At 46.4% G+C, this 21,375-nt stretch overlaps 1 protein-coding gene across 8 annotated transcripts in view; it reads right to left on the bottom strand.

Moving 5' to 3' along the window:
- Window positions 1-21,375, bottom strand: part of TRANK1 (tetratricopeptide repeat and ankyrin repeat containing 1) — a 300,522-nt gene that overhangs the window by 50,489 nt on the left and 228,658 nt on the right. For all 8 annotated transcript variants that reach the window (XM_056520371.1, XM_056520377.1, XM_056520378.1 and 5 more), the window contains one exon: window positions 10,881-10,969. In XM_056520371.1, the coding sequence (XP_056376346.1) occupies window positions 10,881-10,969 (89 nt within the window). The remainder of the gene's footprint in view (window positions 1-10,880; window positions 10,970-21,375) is intronic.

The following is a 21,375-nucleotide window of genomic DNA, read 5'->3' as shown; positions in this document are numbered from 1 at the left end:
ACTTTAAATCCGGCCTCCGATATTTCAAATGGGTTAAATGTCCCTTAAAGGTATGGATTCCAATTATACGTAAGGTAAAGTCCCATATAGGATATAGATTCCAAATTTTAAACGTAGAATGGGTAAATTATAGTTACCAGTCTGCAATACATCCCGATAGAAAGTCACCTTGAGTTGAAATGTGGAGTCCGCACGATTAGGTGGTACCAGACACTGACAAAATTCTTCCAATAGAAATGAAAAGGCCAGCACTCACCAAGTTCTTCTCTCTTTTATTGAGCTATACGCCCTGCATCCCGAGTCCTTAAGGACGTGTGGCGTATGCATACGCCCGTGGGAATTCCGGTCCCCGCCGCTAGCCAGTTGGGGACCAGACCGGAATGCCTGCTGAAATCATTCAGCAGGTATCCCGGCACATCACTGAGGCCAAAGCCTGTCTGGGCATGCTGGGAGTTGTAGTTTTGCAACATCTGGAGGGTCACAGTTTGGAGACCACTGTTACACAGTTTGGAGGCCACAGTTTGGAAACCACTGTTGCCAAACTACAATTCTCAGCATGCCTAGACTGCCCAGGCAAGCTGGGAGTTGTAGTTCTGTAACATCTGTCCCTTCAGATTTTGCAATTTTCATGAGATTTTTGAAAATTGCTGCTCTACTTTGAAGCCCTCTAATCTTTTCAAAAAGCAAAAATATGTCCATTTTATGATGCCATCATAAAGTGGACATATTGTATTTGTGAATAAAAATAAAAAATTCTTGGAATATCCATTTCCCTTACAAGTAGATAGCTTCAAAGTTAGAAAAATGCAAAATTTTCATGAAATTTTTGGATTTTTCACCAAAAAAGGATGCAAGTAACGCCGAAAATTTACCACCAAAATAAAGTAGAATATGTCACGAAAAAACAATCTCAGAATCAGAATATTCGGTTATTAATTCGTAAAGCAACGGTGGTCAGAATTGCGAAAAAGGGCTTAAAGGGGTACTCCGCCCCTGGCATCTTATCCCCTATCCAAAGGATAGGGGATAAGATGTTGGATCACCGTGGTCCCGCTGCTGGGGACCCCGGGGATCGCTGCTGCACCACCCCGTGATCATTACTGCGGAGAGCGAGTTCGTTCTGTGCGTAATGACGGGCGATACAGGGGCCGGAGCAGCGTGACGTTATGGCTCCGCCCCTCATGAGATCATGGCCCGTGCCCTTAATGAAAGACTATGGCAGGGGGCGTGACGACAGCCACGCCCCCTCCCATAGACTTGTATTGACGGGGGCGGGCCGTGACGTCACGAGGGGCGGAGCCGTGACATCACGAGGGGTGGAGCCGTGACGTAACGATGCTCCTGCCCCTGTATTGCCCGTCATTACGTGCAGAGCGATCTCGCTCTGCGCAGTAATGATAGCGGGGTGCTGCAGCGGCGATCCCTGGGGTCCCCAGCAGAGGGACCCCGGCGATCTGACATCTTATCCCCTATCCTTTGGGGCGGAGTACCCCTTTAAGGGGTTAAGGACCAGAGCATTTTTTAACATCTGACCACTGTCACTTTAAGCATTAGTAACTCTGGGATGCTTTTACATATGAATTTGATTCTGTGATTTTAGTTTTTGAAGACATTAGAGGGCTTCAAAGTATAGCAGCAATTTTCCAATTTTTTACGTAAATTTCAAAATCTGCATTTTTCAGGGACCAGTTCATTTTTATTTAAGGTTTTAGCATATAACAATAGGTCTCCTATCAGGAGAAGACAAAGAAAAGTAAATACAAACTGTAATAACGACAGTCCCTCTGGTAGTACAGTGTCACATAGTAAAAGCAGATACATGCAAACAGTAAGGAGTCGATTGAACAAGAATCTCAAAGAGCCTTTGCCCAGTCAAACCACTGATCAATACGGTGTTTAGGTAGACCTTTCCTTTTAGCGATAAGTCCTTCCATAGTAAGGTTGTGACAAATGACTGCTTTAAGAGCAGGTATACTCGGGAGGTCCTGTGATTTCCAACATTGAGCTATGGCAGTCCTGGTGACCGTAAGTATATGAAACAAAACAGTGACACAAGTTGGTGGGAGCAATTCTGTGTTTAGGGTGAGGAGGGCCACTTCAGGGCCCCATATAAATGGCACGGTTACATAATTTTGTATTAGGAGGTAAACGTCTGCCCACAGAGGTCGAATACGGGACACGTCCACCATACATGTAGCAAGGTACCAGTTTCTGCCTGACACCTCCAGCATAGCGGTGATACAGGTGGGTATATCTTAGCCAGGCGTGTAGTACCATCTATAGAGCAGTTTGCGGGAGGCTTCAAGGTGGTTAACACAATGGGAGAACTTTTTAGGCAGAACAAATGCAAAGTCCCACTGCTCAGGGGTAAAGGTACAAGACAAGTCCTCCTCCCACCTGTTTTGAAATGGAAAACGTTCACCCACCATAGATCTCAGAATTTCAGAGTACCCGACAGATATCCCCCTTCTGAAACTGTCACCATTATTAAAGAAGGTTTCATATGGCATCGTAGCAGGTGTGACAGTCCAATGTAGTGAGTCAATGAAGTGTCTCAGTCTCAGATATTTATAAAAGTCTTTATGAGGAACCCCGAATGTAGAGACTAAGGCGGAAAAGGGAACAACACCATCTGAGTCCACCATATTCTGTACATGCGTAATCCCTTTCACTATCCATGAGCGTAAATCTATGTCAGTAAGGTAAGTCTCAATTGCCTCTAAGGGAATTGTTTTGACGTTGGGGTAGGATCAGAGAGCGGCTAATATCAGATTTGCTCCACAACCTAACCGCCGCTGCCACAGTAGAATAAGTGGAAGAGGGAGCAAAAGTGGGATTAAAGCGGAAGGACCATAAGAAGTGACATAGGGAGGGGGAGGACAAAAGTGCAGCTTCAATATCAACCCAATGAGGCGGGTCTACCTGCCACCACCACCTCTTAAGCTGGTCCAAAATAACAGCCTGATAATAGGCACGCAAATTAGGGACTCCCATACCTCCGTGGTCAATGGGTTGATACATCAGAGCAGCCCCTACTCTAGCACGTTTATTTGCCCATATAAAATCCAGTAGTAGTTTTTGAAGCTGAGCTATATAGGTTGCGGGTATGAGCTATATAGGTTGCGGGTATGATTACAATAAAGTATTTTGGGCAACAACATCATCTTGGTTGTCGCCACTCATCCCGCCCAGGAGACAGGTAATTTAGCGTAGTTGTCCACCTCTTTGCAAAGCTGTGTTCTAAGTAGGGAAAAATTAACACCCACCAAACGGTCAGGCACAGAGGTCAGTACAATACCTAAGTACGGAATCTGTCCGTCTGCCCATGTAATAGGGAACATATTTTTAAGGGTGCGTTCTATAGGCTCGGGGACACTGATCGCTAAGATACAAGATTTAGAAGTGTTAACTTTGTAGTAGCTCACTCTACTGAATTCATCTATTATGGACACTACCGCTGGGAGGGAACTCAGTGGGTTAGAGAGACATATAATGACGTCGTCGGCAAACAGCCCAATACGGTGATCGACATCGCCAATTCGTATGCCCTCAATCGCCGACAACGCCCTTATACACTGCGCAAAGGGTTCCATCACCAAAGTAAAAATGACAGGGGAAAGGGGGCAGCCCTGTCTGGTCCCATTACTTAAAAGGAAGGCGTCCGAAAGGGCTTCTGTGACAAACCCCTTTGCTGCGGGGTCTGAGTATAGGGCCATTATCGCAGCTCTAAAGTGGGCGGGAATGCGAAATTTGCAGAGCACCACATCAAGATACCCCCAATGTACACAGTCAAACGCCTTCTCCGCGTCCAAGGATAGGAGCAGAGAAGGAGTCCGACCGGAGTGGGCTTTAGCAATGAGGTCCAGGAGGCGCCTCGTGCCGTCCAGTGTCTGACGTCCCCTGACAAAGCCTACATGGCCTCTCGCTACAAGGGTGGGTTGGAAAGGATTTAGTCGCGAAGCCAGCAGCATAGCGTATAATTTAATGTCACTATTTAACAGTGATATGGGTCTATAGCTAGTGGATTCCTCTGCTGGCTTGCCCGCCTTGGGGATAGTGACCACCAAAACTTCTATCATCTCCTTAGGAGGCCGGCCATGGTCAGCTATGGCATTAAAGGTTTGCACCAAAAACGGCGCAACCAAGGGTCCGAACTTCTTGTACAAGTCGTTGGACAGACCATCGGGCCCCGGGGATTTGTGCAATTTCAGGCCATGGATACAGGTAAGTGCTTCTTCTACTGTAAAGGCCCTATCCAATTCCTCCGCCTGTTCTGGGGTCAAAGAGGGGAGAGATACAGAAGAAGGAAAAGAAGAAATAGTGGCAGCAGATGGCTGATGCGTGGCTTCATCAGTGTTCAGGTTGTAGAGTTTCTCATAATACTTAGCAAAACAATTGGCGATGCCCTGGGGATCAGTCACCTTGGTGCCTGAACTATCCGTCATATAAGCTATTCTAGACTTCGCAGTCCGTTTTTTGAGTTGTTTTGCCAAAAGGGCACTTGCTTTATTGCCTTGCCAATAGTAGGACATTTTTAACCTACGGAGTGCTAACTCATAGGTGTGGAGAGATAGAGAATGAAGCTGAGTACTCAATTGCGAGAGCTCAGCGGCACGCTCCTGTGAGAAAGAGGCCTTGTTTTTACGGTGCAGCTCAGATATTCTCTGTTGGAGATCTAATGTCTGGGCTAGACGGAGTTTCTTTTTGTGAGCAGACTGGCTAATGAAATGCCCTCTTACTGTGGCCTTAAAGGCGCACCATAGCATGGGGTCGCTAACGTCACCAGTGTCATTCACCTAGAAGTATGCCGAGACCATAGAGGACGTAGCATCAGTATACTCCGGATGATTCAGGATCATAGAATTAAGTCTCCACACAGAGGCAGGATGCTGAAGGTATTTTTCCCTGATGGTGACACTAATGGGCGAGTGGTCAGACCACTCAATCGGGGAGATTTTAGCATTGATTATCAGGGGGAGGAGGAATCTGGAGGTAAGGGCATAATCGATGCGAGAATAAAAGCGATGGGCAATGGAATAAAAGGGAAAGTCCCTTTCAGTGGGGTGGTGCACCCTCCAAGCATCATATAGGTCATACTGATAAGCAAGGGAAAAGAAGCCCATGGGCTCCCTTCTCGGGGCGGGGGCTGTAGAGTGCATATGTGGCCACATGGTTACATTAAAGTTGCCCATAAAGATGACATGTCCCGTCGCTAGCCTGTCCACCTTCCTTAGCAGGGACCTTAGAAATACACATTGCCTTCTATTAGGCGCATACACAGCAACCAGCGTGTATTGGACATTATTAATAAGACAGACTAGGATAATGTATCTACCGCCCCCATCTACTACTATTCTCTGTGTGGAAAAAGCAATCGTATCCCTAATCGCCACAGACACCCCTTTCTTTTTATGGAGGGCATGGGAATGGAATACGTGGGGATAACTTTTGTGTTTCAGTCGGTCTGCATCACCTATATTCAAATGTGTCTCCTGCCCACACATGACGTCTGCTCGCAGACGTCTAGCCTCTTTCCATAGTAGTGAACGCTTATAGGGCAGATTAAGACCATTAGCATTTAAAGACACAACATTAATAACCATGATGAAGCAAAGGAGACTGCTTTAGATAACCTCCCTCCGTACCACTCAGTGCAAACAGGACTTTGAGAGGCAATGTATAAGGGCAAGTTGCAGTAGTGCACATAGTACCATGTATAGTTGTGCAGGGTATACTAGACCAGAGAGGACAACAAAAACTCACATACAAAACAAACAAGACAAACCAGAAACAACATTCAGACAAATGCATACGGGCCGTGTGGTAAGCCTAGAGAGGGGACAGAGAACCACAGATAGTCCGCAGCTAGGCCTGGTAAATGAAATCAGGTAAGTATAATACCCCAATAACAACAGCGCACACTTGACACATGGAGAGTTATTGCAGAAGTTCAACAGTACCGGCATAGTCTTTAATGGCTTTTGCGTTTCCTGTTAGTAACCAAGTGCCATTCCTCCTCAATTCCAGGGATAGACGACATTCCAGTGGAACAGGGTAAAGAGGACGGAGCTAGTAGGTTCCACTCTGCACATAAGCGGTCAAGCTCCTCAGGTGAGGAGACCACCATCTTGCCCCCGTTACTTGTAATGATCATTTTAACGGGGAATCCCCATTTGTAGGGGATGCTGTTGTCATGTAAAACTTTAGCTCCAGCACTAAATTCACGTCTTCTGGCTAGAGTCGCCGCCGACAAGTCTGTATATAGCTGCAACTTCGCAAAACGATCCGGCAACGAGGTAGCCGAGCGGGCCACCTGCGTCAACTTATCCTTTACATGAAAGAAATGCATTCTGTGAATCACATCCCTCGGCACTGCTGCAGGGAGCGCCTTGGGCAGTCTATGTACTCTGTCTATGAGCAGGTCCATAGCAGTAGCTTTGGGTAGGAGGTGAGCAAAGAAGTCGGTGAGGAATGCATTCAACTCCTCTGTTTTAACCGTTTCCGGAACTCCACGCACCCGCAGGTTATTATGGCGGGACCGGTCCTCCATATCCGCAATTTTTTGTTTCGATGCCGCAACCTCATCCTCCAGTGAATTAGCCACATCTACCACCGTGTTGTGGGATGAGGTAAGTTCCGCCATCTTATTTTCTATGTGAGAGGTGCGGGACCCCAGGGAGGAGATCTCCGTTTGGATGCTGGAGACTGCACTTTGAATGTCTGCATGAAGGGAACTTCGCAACTCCGCAAGCAATCCCCTCATGACAGACTCAGTAAGGGGAGACTGTGAGGAGAGCCCTGTCACTCCCTCATGGCGGGCTCCTGCGCTCTGGGACATAGGGGTAGCCGGGGGATAGCGTACCTGAGGAGTCCCAGACGTAACTGTTGGTCCCCCCGAGAGGTTTGGGGACCTCTGAGCCGGGGAGTCGCCTCGATCACTGCCCGCTTTGGATGATGAGGATGCCGGAGAGGCGCTGCCTGCCGCCGGAGACGCAGAGCCGCTGGGAGAAGGTGCTCTGGTCAGCTTCATAGGAGAAGCGGCCGCGCCATCTTGCGAGGCTTCCACCGCCGGGAAGAACACGGTAAGCTTCATAGGGCTCTTCTTTCCCTTCTTGCGGGTCATCAACATGTAGCCGGAGTGTTCCCCAAACGGGAGCAGGCACGTACAGAGTAAAAAAACAGGGTATTAACGCTGTGTAGTCGCTATAAGGCCCAGTAGTAGCGGAGCACAGGAATTATGCGACCGCCGCCATGTGCTGCTGGACCGGGACCAGTTCAGTTTTGAAGTGAATTTGAGGGTCTTTATGTTAGAAATACCCCATAATGGACCCCATCATGAAAACTGCACCCCTGAACGTATTCAAAATGACATTCAGAAAGTTTGTTAACCCTTTAGGTGTTTCACAGGAATAGCAGCAAAGTGGAGGCAAAAATTCAAAATCTTCATTTTTTTTACACTTACATGTTCTTGTAGACCCATATTTTTATTTTTACAAGGGGTAAAAGGAGAAAAAGCCCCTCAAAATTTGTAACCCAATTTCTCTCGAGTAAGGAAATACCTGATATGTGGAGGTAAAGTGCTTTGTGGGTGCACAGAGGGCTCAGAAGAGAAGGAGCAACAATGGGATTTTGGAGAGCGAATTTAGCTGAAATGGTTTTTGGGGGGACATGTCGCATTTAGGAAGCCCCCATGGTGCCAGAACAGCGAAAAACACCCCACATGGCATACTACTTGGGAAACTACAGCCTATAAGGAATGTAACAAGGGGTAGAGTGAGCCTTAACACCCCACAGGTGTTTGACGACTTTGTGTTGAAGTTGGAAGTGAAAATGACTTATTTTTACAAGGGTTAATAGGTGAAAATGTCCCCCAAAATTTGTAACCCCATTTCTCTCGAGTAAGGAAATATCTCATATGTGAATGTAAAGTGCTCTTTGGGTGCACTACAATGCTCAGAAGGGAAGGAGCGACAATGGAATTTTGGACAGAGTATTTGGTTGGAATAGAAGTCTGGGGCCATGTGCGTTTACAAAGCCCCAATTGTGTCAGAACAGTGAACCCCCTCCCCCCACATGTGACCCCATTTTGGAAACTGCACCCCTCACGGAACTTAACAAGGGTTGCAGTGAGCATTTATACCCCACTAGCACTTTTTTTTTGCCTTTATATCAGAACCGCTGTAACCAGCAGCCACCCCTGTGCAAATCACCAATTTAGGCCTCAAATATACATAGTGCGCTCTCACTCCTGAGCCTTGTTGTGTACCCACAGAGCACTTTATGTCCATATATGGGGTATTTCCATACTTGGGAGAAATTGTGTTACAAATTTTGGGGGTCTTTTTTTCCTTTTACCTCTTATGAAAATGAAAAGTATGGGGCAACACCAGAATGTTATTGTAAAAAAATTATTTTTACGCTAACATGCTGGTGTAGACCCCAACTTTACTTTTTCATAAGGGGTAAAAGGAGAAAAAGCCCAAAAAAATTTGTAATGCAATGTCTCCCGAGTATTGAGATAACCTATGTGTGGCCCTAAACTGTTGCCTTAAAATACGACAGGGCTCCAAAGTGAGAGAGCGCCATGTGCATTTGAGGCCTAAATTAGGGATTTTCATAGGGGTGTACCCTGATGCAGCGTTTTACTTGCCTCCTTCACCAAAAATACTGTATGTCAGTTTTCCCAAAATAGGCTGCCCCTAGCTTTTGAAGAACTTCAATGGCTGTCCAGCAATACGGAAAGTTGTTATTTTGCAACAGCTGGAGGCTCCGTCTTGGAAACACTGCTGTACAAGACGTTTTCACTGGGGCGCGACAGTGTAAGGGTGTAGTGTATATGTAGTGTTTTACTCTTTATTTAGGGTTAGTGTAGTGTTTTTAGGGTACATTCACACAGGCGGGGGTTCACAGAGAGTTTCCCGCTGAGAGTTTGAGCTGCAGTGGAAAATTTGCCGCATCTCAAACTTGAAGCATGAAACTTGCTGTAATCCCCCACCTGTGTGAATGTACCAACCTTCAACTGTTGCAAAACTAAAACTCCCAGCATGCACTGACAGACCATGTATGCTGGGAGTTGTAGCTATGCAACAGCTAGAGGCACACTTGTTGGGAAACACTGAGTTAGGTAACAGACTACTGCAGTGTTTCCGCACCACTCTCTGTTTCCCAACTCAGTGTTTATCAACCCATGAGCCTCCAGCTGTTGCAAAACTACAACTCCCAGCATGCATGGTTTCAGTGCATGCTGGGAGTTATAGTTTTGCAACAGCTGGAAGCACACGGGTTGGGAAACACTGAGTTAGGACAATGTTTCCCACCAGTGTGCCTTCAGGTGTTGCAAAACTACAACTCCCAGCATGCCCAGACAGCCGAAGGGAATGTTGGGAGTTGTAGTTATGCCACAACTGGAGGAGAACAGTTTGGAGGCCACTGTGTAGAGGTCTCCAAACTGTAGCCCTCCAGATGTTGCAAAACTTAAATTCCAAGCATGCACAGGAATGCTGGGAGTTGTAGTTCGGCAACATCTGAAGGGCCAGATGTTGCCAAACTACAACTCTCAGCATGCCTGGAGAGTCTCGGCATGCTTTGAATTGACATCTGGAGCGCTACAGTTTGGACACCACTGTATAGTGGTCTCCAAACAGTGCCCTTCCAGATGTTGCAAAACTACAACTCCCAGCATGCCAAGATTGTTCGGGCATGCTGGGAGTTGTAGTTCTGCAACATCTGAATGGCCAGATGTTACAGAACTACAACTCCCAGCATGCCTGGACTGTCTGGCCATGCTGAGAGTTGTAGTTTTGCAACATCTGGAAGGACACAGTTTGGAGACTACTGCACAGTGGTCTCCAAAACTGTGGCCCTCTAGATGTTGCAAAACTACAAATCCAGCCAAAGGCTGTCTGGGCATGCTGGGATTTGCAGTTTTGGAACTCCTACAAGCAGCAGTGAAGATCACTTTACAGCGATCTTCACTGCTGCTTCTGATGTCGCCGCCGCTGCCTCCATTTGCCTGAGCCTCCTTTCTGCTGCCGGTCCCCGCGTGATCGCAGGGAACTGCCGCTGGTCCCCCCCCCGCACCATCGCCGTCATCTTCCCCCTGTCTCTGACAGCTCCGATCATCCCTATTTTCCAAGCGATCGGGTCACTAGAGACCTGATCAGCCCGGAATCGCCGATCTGAATTGATCGATGATTTGCGGCGATCGCCGACAAGGGGGGTCTCAGGGGTTTGCACGGGGTGCCTGCTGAATGATTTCCCAAGGGCGTACCAGGGCATACCTGTACGCCCTTGGTTCCTAAGTGGTTAAAAAGACCAGTGAAAAATAAGACGTAATGTGATTTGTTGCTATGGACTTTTGTAAGAAAAAGAGTATGCTTAAATTTGTTCTTTTCTGACCCATATAACACTTTTATATTTCCTTATATGGGGCTGTATAAGGGCTTATTTTTTGCACATTAATCTGTAGTTATTATATTACAGTACCTTTTTTGTTTTGATAAGACTTTTTGGACGCTTTTTAATTCTTGAGAGCAGTCTGTAACTGCGCTTGCGCTCCTGCTTCAGAGTGCAGCACAGATTCTGTACAACAGAGGCAGATAGTTTCAAGGTTTATTGGTCAACAGCACACCACAAGAGTCCCCCTGCTGCCTCCAATAACAAAATCCAGGAGCAATAATATGTCCTTGTATTTGGCTGATGTGCTGAAACCTTGCAGCTAAGATTATCCTACTTTTCAGGAGGGGCCAGGGAAATGCAAGAATTGAATAATACAGAACATATTGGATATGTTAAATCCAATTTCTATAGATCCACGCATTTCTAATGTTTCTAACAAGCTGATGACTATTCGACTGCTTCTCTAAACAAAAAAAACATACCTTCCAACACTGGTGACTAGCATAATAATCCCCTCGAGCAATCCATTCCTCTTTACTTGATGTTTTCACAAACATGTTGTCATCAAGATCTGGGTAAATAAAAGAATTTATTACTTCTACCAAAACAAAAAATATGTGATGAGTCATTATTGTTATCTTTTGTTTTTCAAATCCGATCTTTTTTATAATATTTTAACATATTCATACAGAAAAAACATAAACCTCGTCCCCACCCCCCCCCCCGCCTCCCCAATAACAACACCCACCCCCAACAGAACAGTCCTGCAAGATGAACATACATTCAGCAGAGAGAGGCCCTAGGCGTTTCCCAACCTAACGTTGCTTGTTCTGTCCCCACATGAAGGCGAATGAAGGTGTAACTGATAGTGGCTGTGTGACTTTCCTACCTTCGTATCCAAGCAGTGGAGCAGACCGGACCGGCAGGAGCTCAGGCAGATGGATTCAGGCATAGACACAGTGATGAGAATGAATGTGGGTTTATTTGACCCAAAAGCAGTGACAAGCGGTGATACAATACTGTAATGGTAGCAGAGGTATTGATGCTGTACTGTATGAGTCTTTCCTGATACTATAGAAACTGTTGCTGAGACTTTGCTGTAACTTCTGCTGTAACTTCTGCTGGTCAAAAACTGATGCCTTCACAAGCCCAGAGAGGAATGTCCAGTCACACAGAAAGCAGACTTAAAACAAAAAATGCCTGCAGGAAGTGAGAGGGACCCAGGCTGCCTAGCAACCACTCAGCAAGAAAAACTTTATCAACAATGAACAAGAGCAGTAGCATTCAGTGCACAAGTTCTGGCCAGCAGATGGTAGCAAAACAAAAATGCATAGAAACAACATAGAGAAGGGATAATTGCAATAGACAATTAGATAAATGTGAGGAGAACAGCACATTGCTCAAAGCAATGTTGAGAAACCACATATAAAGTGATACAAAATGTTATTACAATAAGGACAAATATTGCCACATATTCAGAATTAACAGCAGCCACCTACACAGGAGACATTAAACACACAGGAACATGGGCATGAAAACAAGACAGGAGGAAAGGTCCGTGAACTTTGGGGCAGCCCTCTCAGGCTCCAATGTATATAGGGGTAATAGAGTTCATTAGGGGTTATCTGGACATAGCCTATGCTCAGGCTCCCAAGGACCCCATATCCCACAAAATGTATGCATGGCCCAGGGGTGTGGAAATTAGAAAAAAAACTACTTGTCCAAGGGACTAAAGCGGAACACAATCTACTTGTCCCTCAAGAAAATCCACTTGTCCTGGTAGATGAAATAATTTCAACCAAAATAGTCTGATCCCCCCCACTAGACCACCAGGGATGAATATGAGATGCCTTTAGACACTGCTGTCAACTTAAGACAGCGGTGATCTAATGGTTTAATAGCGGCCACGGTGATCACAGCATGCCAGGCTATTAGCGGCGGGAGAGCTGTAGCTAGCACCTTTTACACCCAAGGCAAGCATCTGACCCCCATAACTCCCATTTTTCCATATACAGGGATGTGTGAGGGTAATCTTATGCGTCGGGATCTGTAGTTTTTATCGGAACCATTTATTATCAGAACTTTTATTAGGAAAGGGGCTTATTCACATATATACGCACTTTTTAAAATATTTTTAGCACTATTTTTCAGTCTTCATAGGGACTTATATATGGAGTCTTTTGATTGGATAACAGTGAACGCCGCTGTGTTACGGGGCGGGGGGGGGGGGGGGGGGTTGGTGTTCTGCTTCTCCAGTTTGTGTGGTGCATTTTATTTGCTCTAATTTATGTGTCAGAAAATGATGGAAGTTGCATGTAGTTAGTAGATAACTACAATACCCAGCATGCCCTGATACAGCCTATGGTTGTGTGGGTGTTGCAGCATGTTGCACTGTATAGTAGTACAGTTAAGGTTATTGTGCAACATGCTGGGAGTTGTAGTTTTGGTTTGTGTCAGCTGCAGAGCCATAGGCTGTGTCAAGGAATACAGGGAATTACAGTTAGTAACTACAACACCCAGCATGCCCTGATGCAGCCTATGGCTCTGCAGCTGACCTGAACCAAAACTACAACTCCCAGCATGTTGCACTTTATAGTTCTTCAGTTTAGGTTATGGTGCAACATGCTGGAAGTTGTAGTTCTGGTTCGGGTGTGTTTGCGTGCATCCGTGGAGCTCTTGGTCGGCGGGTGAGCATGAAGGGTGGGATTCTGGGGGTGCAATTTAGTGCGGTTGGCCAGAAGCCACTAAAAATAAATTTAAAAAATTAGATAGCACAACTGGCAGCAGCACTTGTCCCTGTAAAAAACATACATGCATACACATATCATACATACACCGGCCACTGCCCCCTATATTATACAGTATATACATACATCATACATAGACACATCATACATACATACACCGGCCACTGCCCCTATATTATACATAACATACACACACACACACACATCATACATACAGACACATCATACATATACATACACCGACCACTGCCCCCTATATTATACATTACATACATACATCATACATAGACACATCATACATACATACACCGGCCACTGCCCCTATATTATACATAACATACACACACACACATCATACATACAGACACATCATACATATACATACACCGACCACTGCCCCCTATATTATACATTACATACATACATCGACACATCATACATACACCGGCCACTGCCCCTATATTATACATAAGATACACACACACACATCATACATACAGACACATCATACATATACATACACCGACCACTGCCCCCTATATTATACATTACATACATACATCATACATACAGACACATCTTACATACACCCGCCGCTGCCCCCCCATCATACATTACATACGCACATACACAGACATCATACACAGACATCATACAATAAGCGAAAACCGGGCAACCAGGTCAGCAACCAGAGGGGGACTAGCACTTACCCACTATTAAGCTATGAATTTTCTGGTTTGATACAATATTCAGAGGATACCCAGTTCGATCACTGAGGGCTCAGTAGCACATCCTATGAAACCCAGTACACATGGCTTAAGCTCCACTGGCACAACAATCCTCTTCACCGCACAAACAATCAAGGAGCCAATGATGGGCAATCCCAGACCACGTGAAACAGGTTGGCCCCCACTGGACCACACCTTGGGCAATTAGAATTCACCAGAAGCCTTACCCCATTGCAACATCTCTAACTTTATTCTTGCATATCCCCACCCATAAAGGCTGTCTAAAGAGGCTTTGTAATTATTGTTATCTCTTACAGGAAGTGCAAAACAAAGTCACTCAGTATAATGATTTAGACTATTGTTGATTGATTACTGTTTAGTAAGTCATTAGATTTTTGTCACTGACCATGAAAAATTTGTATTGTCATGTTTATTGCGGGGGCGGGGGGGGGGGAAGGATGACTTTGGCCATACCCATTCCGACTTGGTACTTGACAAAACTATGTCAACTACTCCCCCCAGCTACACCCCTTCTGGAGACACGAAGTTAATTAGCATATAAGCAGTAGGAGAAGCAGAAATAAAGTCTAGCAGTTACAACTAATAATGAAAGCAACAAACCCATTTATAAACTTAAGGGGGTATTCTGGATTTCAGAAAAAAAGAGCGAATGAGTCTTCAGCAGCAGCCCATGAGGTCTGCAGGCTTGAATTGCCATCCTGATTTGCTGTTACCTGCTCCAGGCGTTTCTCTCTGTATTTCCTTGGCTGCTGAAGAGAGAGGGCCTCAATATCTAAATTTTCTAAAAAGGTTTCTTTATTGCTCATAGCACCAGTTGGAGCTCAGCTTCTAGTTCCCATCATCTACAGTTTCATGTCCAAATAGCTAACCTTCTTATAAGTCCTAGTGCTATCACTGAGCATGTGTGACCAGCAAGGTGAAGTTGAACTATAGGTCCCAATCCTAGGCGCCCAACATTATACATCACATTTTGGGCCAGAAAGTGAAGAGTGCTTGGTCCTGATTTATCAAAATGTGTGAGAGAAAAACTGGAGATTTTTTGACAATAACAACCAATCACAGCTCAGCTTTGATATCTTAGTAAATTCTAGTATAAGTGAAAGCTGAGCGGTGATAGGTTGCTGTGTAAAAAATCTCTCCAGTTTTTCTCTCACACATTTTAATAAATCAGGGCCATTATGTAGGAAACTACTTAAAATATTTAGAGGGAGACTAAGACCCACATATTGTAAAACTTTGCCTGTACCCACTTTACTGGATTTACCAATAGGCACACACTTAAACCTGCCTGTGTTCCAGTCTCAGACATTTAAGACAGTTAGAAACTGGTGTAGAGTGCATTGATTAAAGGAAGGGGGAGGGGGAGTTGTGGCTTTGGGGGTCCCAGGGGCTGACTCCCCCCTCATGATCAGACATCTTATCCTATGGATAGAGGATAAGATGTTCAGGGGTGGAGTACCCCTTTAAGAGAGAACATGTAACCATGATTAACTATAACATATGTAAAAATTATATTGACATATATAACTACTATAAATATATATATATATTACGAATTAATGTAATTATAGATCAATTATCACTCATTTCTTAAGAATCAAAGTTGTCAGTAGTTTAACCCCTTAAGGACACAGCCCAGAGCATTTTTTGCACATCTGACCACTGTCATTTTAAGCATTATTAACTCTGGGCTGCTTTTCCGAAATCATTCTGATTCCGAGAATTTTTTTCATGACATATTCTACTTAATGTTAGTGGTAAATTTTCGTCAATTAGAAAAATTCCAATACTTCAAGGAAAAATTTGAAAATTTAGCATTTTTCTAAATTTGAAGCTCTATGACATACCAAATAAATTATATATTGATTCGCATATACAATATGTCTACTTTATGTTGGCATCATAAAGTTGACATGTTTTTACTTTTTGAAGACATTTTCTAAATCAGAATTTTTCAGGGATTAGATAATAATGTGTAGCTCACTTATGATATAGAGAGAGTATAGTGCTTGAGGTTAAAGGTGGTACCCCCACCCAAGGGGCCTAATCTAATATAGGGAAAAAAAAAATATATATATATAAAATATATAAAAACCAGTCCTCTAAAGCACTAGGGGTATGGAAAAAGAAAATGAGTGAATAGAATGTGGATCCAATTGTTTTAGTGAAAATAAAATTGTGTTTATTATGTAGAATAATATAGTATACAGCCAATCACCTGGCAGGGCCCTGGCAGGTGAAAGGCAATAAAATGTTAAAATGTTAATAAAAAATAGCACAAAAATACAAAAGATAAATTAAATTAATATCCGCTGTAAAGATAAAAAGTCTCTTTTCAATGATCACAAGTCTCCTTGAGAAGAAATAGAATCCATCAATGCTGTATCCTAAAAATCACAAATATAGCGCGGATGCCGGGAGTGTCACAAGTATCATATAGTCTTGCAGAGACTCAATAGTAACACTTATCAGGGGTAAATCAATTATAAGTCCTGCAACAGTGTTGTGGTCTTGGATGCAGTAGCAAGTAAGCTGAATTGGTAAGTATAATTGTAGCGAATGTATCGCGGTGCACAGCACCACTCACCCTCCTCAACAGCCGCGATGGATGCAGTGCCTGTCTGTATTCCGGTCGGGGTGAGTGGCTCTCCGGGGGCTCCGAATGTCCTGGGCTGGCACGGAGAGGCGTCCGGCCTAACGGAGTAGTGTCCAGGAGTGGTTTCCAGGAGCTCTGCCGTCCGGGGCTGCGAATGAGTAACCGACAACAGGTGCGTGTCCCAATGATGCGCTAGCAGTGCGCGCGTAATGGTGGTCCCGATACCGCAGGCATCCAGCAGTTGCAAGTTGGTAATTGAGCGGATATATACCTAATGTCTTTGTGCTTTAGACAAGGTCAGACGCGTTTCAAAGCCACGGGCTTTTTCTTCAGTGACCAAAAAGAATGTCTGATAGGCAAGAAAGACCTGTATTTATATGGTCTCCATATGGTGATGTCATGATGGTTACCAAGCCTAATAAAACATGGAAACTGGCTGATAGAAGTTCAGTATAAGATATGGGATGGATCCACATATATAGAGAGAAGAAAAGAAAAAGAAGGGGAGAAGAGACATAATGGGAATATGTAGAATCTGAATATAATCAATTAAATGTATGTGAAAATATAGGGGTATAACAATGTATATTAGGATGAATAAATGAATATAAATACCGTATTTATCGGCGTATAACACGCACTTGTTTGGCAAAATTTTTTAGCCTAAAGTCTGTGTGCGTGTTATACGCCGATACACCCCCAGGAAAGGCAGGGGGAGAGAGGCCGTCGCTGCCCGCTTCTCTCCCCCTGCCTTTCCTGGGGTCTAGAGCGCTGCTGTCGGCCCTTTTCACCCCCTGGTTATCGGCGCCGCTGCCCGTTCTGTCCCCCTGACTATCGGTGCCGGCGCCGATAGCCAGGGAGAGAGAAGCGGCGCCGACAGCCAGGGGGAGAGAAGGGAGCGGCACCCATTGCCGGCGCCGCTGCCCCGTTGCCTCCCCCCATCCCCGGTGGCATAATTACCTGAGTCCGGTCCGCGCTGCTCCAGGCCTCCGTCGTGCGTCCCCGGTGTCATTGCTATGCGCTGAACGGCGCGGCGCATGACGTCAGAGCGCCGCGCCGTGCATAGCAACGACGCTGGGGACGCACGACGGAGGCCTGGAGCAGCGCGGACCGGACTCAGGTAATTATGCCACCGGGGATGGGGGGAGGCAACGGGGCAGCGGCGCCGGCAATGGGTGCCGCTGCCCCTTCTCTCCCCCTGGCTGTCGGCGCCGCTTCTCTCTCCCTGGCTATCGGCGCCGGCACCGATAGTCAGGGGGACAGAACGGGCAGCGGCGCCGATAACCAGGGGGTGAGAAGGGCCGACAGCAGCGCTCTAGACCCCAGGAAAGGCAGGGGGAGAGAAGCGGGCAGCGACGGCCTCTCTCTCCCTGCCTTTCCTGGGGGTATATCCGCGCACACACGCACCCTCATTTTATCATGGATATTTGGGTAAAAAACTTTTTTTACCCAAATATCCTTGGTAAAATGAGGGTGCGTGTTATAGGCCGGTGCGTGGTATACCCCGATAAATACGTTAATATAAATAATATGGACTTCGTAGGAGTGATAAGTAGTGTCCAATGTAAATATGTAGTGTGCTGAAAAAAGTATATGCAACGATTCTCAGTACAAAAGATTGATATAATATAATTAAGTGTTATGAAAATAATTATGATTTATAATAATTTATAAAAATTTATGATAAAAAATATTACAAAAATATCATCATAGTCAGATGTCTTTGATAGATTCCCTCATTTCCCCTGTCCTGTTTTATATCCCTATATATGTTTGCATTTATATCTATTTTTATCATATGATATTTTTGTAATATAATGACCCTGGGGCATCCGAGGGGGGGAATATAATAATGACCCTGGGGGCATCAGAGGGGGGGGGGGGGATATAATGACACTGGGGGCCTCAGGGGGGGGGGATATAATGACACTGGGGGCATCAGAGGGGGGGGGATATAATGACACTGGGGGCATCAGAGGGGGGGGAATATAATGACACAAGGGGCATCAGAGGGGGGGAATATAATGACACAGGGGGCATCAGAGGGGGGGGGGATATAATGACCCTGGGGGCATCAGAGGGGGGAGGGGGAATATAATGACACAGGGGGCATCAGAGGGGGGAGGGGGAATATAATGACACAGGGGGCATCAGAGGGGGGGGGAATATAAGGACACAGGGGGCATCAGAGGGGGGGATATAATGACACGGGGCATCAGAGGGGGGGGGGGATATAATGACCATGGGGGCATCAGAGGGGGGGGGGGGAATATAATGACCCTGGGGGCATCAGAGGGGGATATAATGACACGGGGACATCAGGGGGGGATATAATGACGCAGGGGGCATCAGAGAGGGTGATATAATGACACAGGGGGCATCGGGGAGAATATAATGACACAGGGGGCATCAGAGATGGGGAATATAATGACACAGGTGGCATCAGAGTAGGGAAATATAATGGCGCAGGGGTCATGGGGGGGGGGGGGGGGAACATAATGGCGCAGGGGGCCCTACTTGATCCCTACCTGATAAAGGGACATACCTACCTTAGAGGGGGAATACCTACTTAAAGGAATACTGTAGTGCAAAATAACTTATCCCCATAAGTGATAGATCGCGGGGGTCTGACCGCTGGGACAACACCCCCATCTCTTGTATGAGGTCCCAGCAGACAGCATGAAGGGAATGTTCCATCCCTGCATGACACGGCTGCTGAAATGCCCCCTCCATGTATCTATGGGATACATGGGGGGCGTGCCGGTCTGCTGGAGCGAGATGTAAGTACAGTAATAGTGTGAGCGGACCTGTGTGAATGCAGAGTGAGGACCTGCCTGATCACCAGGGGCAAAACTATATTTTTAACGGTCCAGTAACAAAAGTGACCGGCAAGCCCCTGAGCCTGCCGGAGCACACATGGGACCGGAGTACAGGTAGCAGGGGATCAGAGAGGAGGGGAGGTTTGGTAAATAATGTGGGAGAGGAGAGGGGGGTTGGGCTGAAATATAATGATACAAGGGGCATCAGAAGGGAGGGGGGGTATAATGACACAGGGGGCATCAGAAGGGAGGGGGGTATAATGACACGGGGGCATCAGGGAGGGGAATATAATGACACAGGGGGCATCAGAGGGGGGAATATAATGACACAGGGGGTATCAGGGGGGGGGGATATAATGACCCTGGGGGCATCAGAGGGGGGGGGGGAGATATAATGACACTGGGGGCATCAGAGGGGGGAGGGGAATATAATGACACTGGGGGCATCAGAGGGGGGGATATAATGACACAGGGGGCATCAGAGGGGGGAATATAATGACACAGGGGGCATCAGAGGGGGGGAATATAATGACATAGGGGGGCATCAGAGGGGGTGGAATATAATGACACAGGGGGCATCAGGGGGGGGTATAATGACTTTGGGGCATCAGAGGGGGGGGATATAATAATTACCCCGGGGGCATCAGAGGGGGGGGGGCAATATAATCACACTGGGGGCATCAGAGGGGGGAATATAATGACCCTGGGGGCATCAGAGGGGGGAGGGGGAATATAATGACCCTGGGGGCATCAGAGGGGGGGGAATATAATGACACTGGGGGAATCAGAGGGGGGAGGAATATAAGGACACAGGGGGCATAAGAGGGGGGGGATATAATAACCCTGGGGGCATCAGAGGGGGGGGATATAATGACCCTGGGGGCATTAGAGGGGGGTATAATGACACAGGGGGCATCAGAGGGGGGGGGGGATATAAGGACACAGGGGGCATCAGAGGGGGGAATATAATGAAACGGGGCATCAGAGGGGGGGGAATATAATGACCCTGGGGGCATCAGAGGGGGGGGGGATATAATGACCCTGGGGGCATCAGAGGGGGGGGATATAATGACCCTGGGGGCATCAGAGGGGGGGGAAATAATGACACAGGGGACATCAGAGGGGGGGATATAATGACACAGGGGGCATAATAGGGGGGGATATAATGACACAGGGGGCATCAGAGGGGTGGATATAATGACACAGGGGGCATCAGGGGGGGAATATAATGACACAGGGGGCATCAGAGGGGGGAATATAATGGCGCAGGGGGCATCAGAGGGGGGAGAATATAATGACACAGGTGGCATCAGAGGGGGGGAATATAATGAATACAGGGGTCAACAGAGGGGGGAAATATAATGGTGCAGGGGGCATCAGAGGGGGGGTAACATATTGGCGCAGGGGGCCCTACTTGATCCCTACCTAATAAAGGGACATACCTACCTGAAGGGGGACTACCTACTTAAAGGAATATTGTAGTGCAAAATAACTTATCCCCATAAGTGATAGATCACGGGGGTCTGACCGCTGGGACAACCCCCCCCCCCCCCCCCCATCTCTTGTATGAGGCCCCAGCAGACAGCATGAAGGGAATGTTCCATCCCTGCATGACACAGCTGCTGAAATGCCCCCTCCATGTATCTATGGGATACATGGGGGGGGGGGGGGCGTGTCGGTCGCTGTGTCATGCTGACAAGCCCCCATTCCTACCCCCTTCCCAGCAGTCAGGATAAGTTATTTTGCACTGCAGTATTTCATTAATGGGGCTGACTTACTTATCAGGGACCCTATCCACCTAATGGGGTGACATACTGGTCTGCCAGTAATCAAGTTTTTATTTACAAAAGACCTTATTCTTTTATACCAGGACAAGTGGATTGTTATGAGGGACAAGTAGATTCTGCTCCGTTTTAGTCCCTTGGACAAGTAGTTTTAAAAAAAATGTCCACACCCCTGGACTTGTCTTGGGTAGTTTACCTTATCACACTGTATTTCACCTGGCACTACAACTCTCATTATGCATAGTTATCCGGGCATGCTGGGAGTTGTAGTTTTGCAAAAAG

The sequence above is a fragment of the Hyla sarda genome, chromosome 5 (assembly GCF_029499605.1).
Source record: "Hyla sarda isolate aHylSar1 chromosome 5, aHylSar1.hap1, whole genome shotgun sequence".
Classification (NCBI taxonomy): domain Eukaryota; kingdom Metazoa; phylum Chordata; class Amphibia; order Anura; family Hylidae; genus Hyla; species Hyla sarda.
Note: the sequence above shows the minus strand (reverse complement) of the source record. Positions and strands in the feature narration are given on the sequence as shown.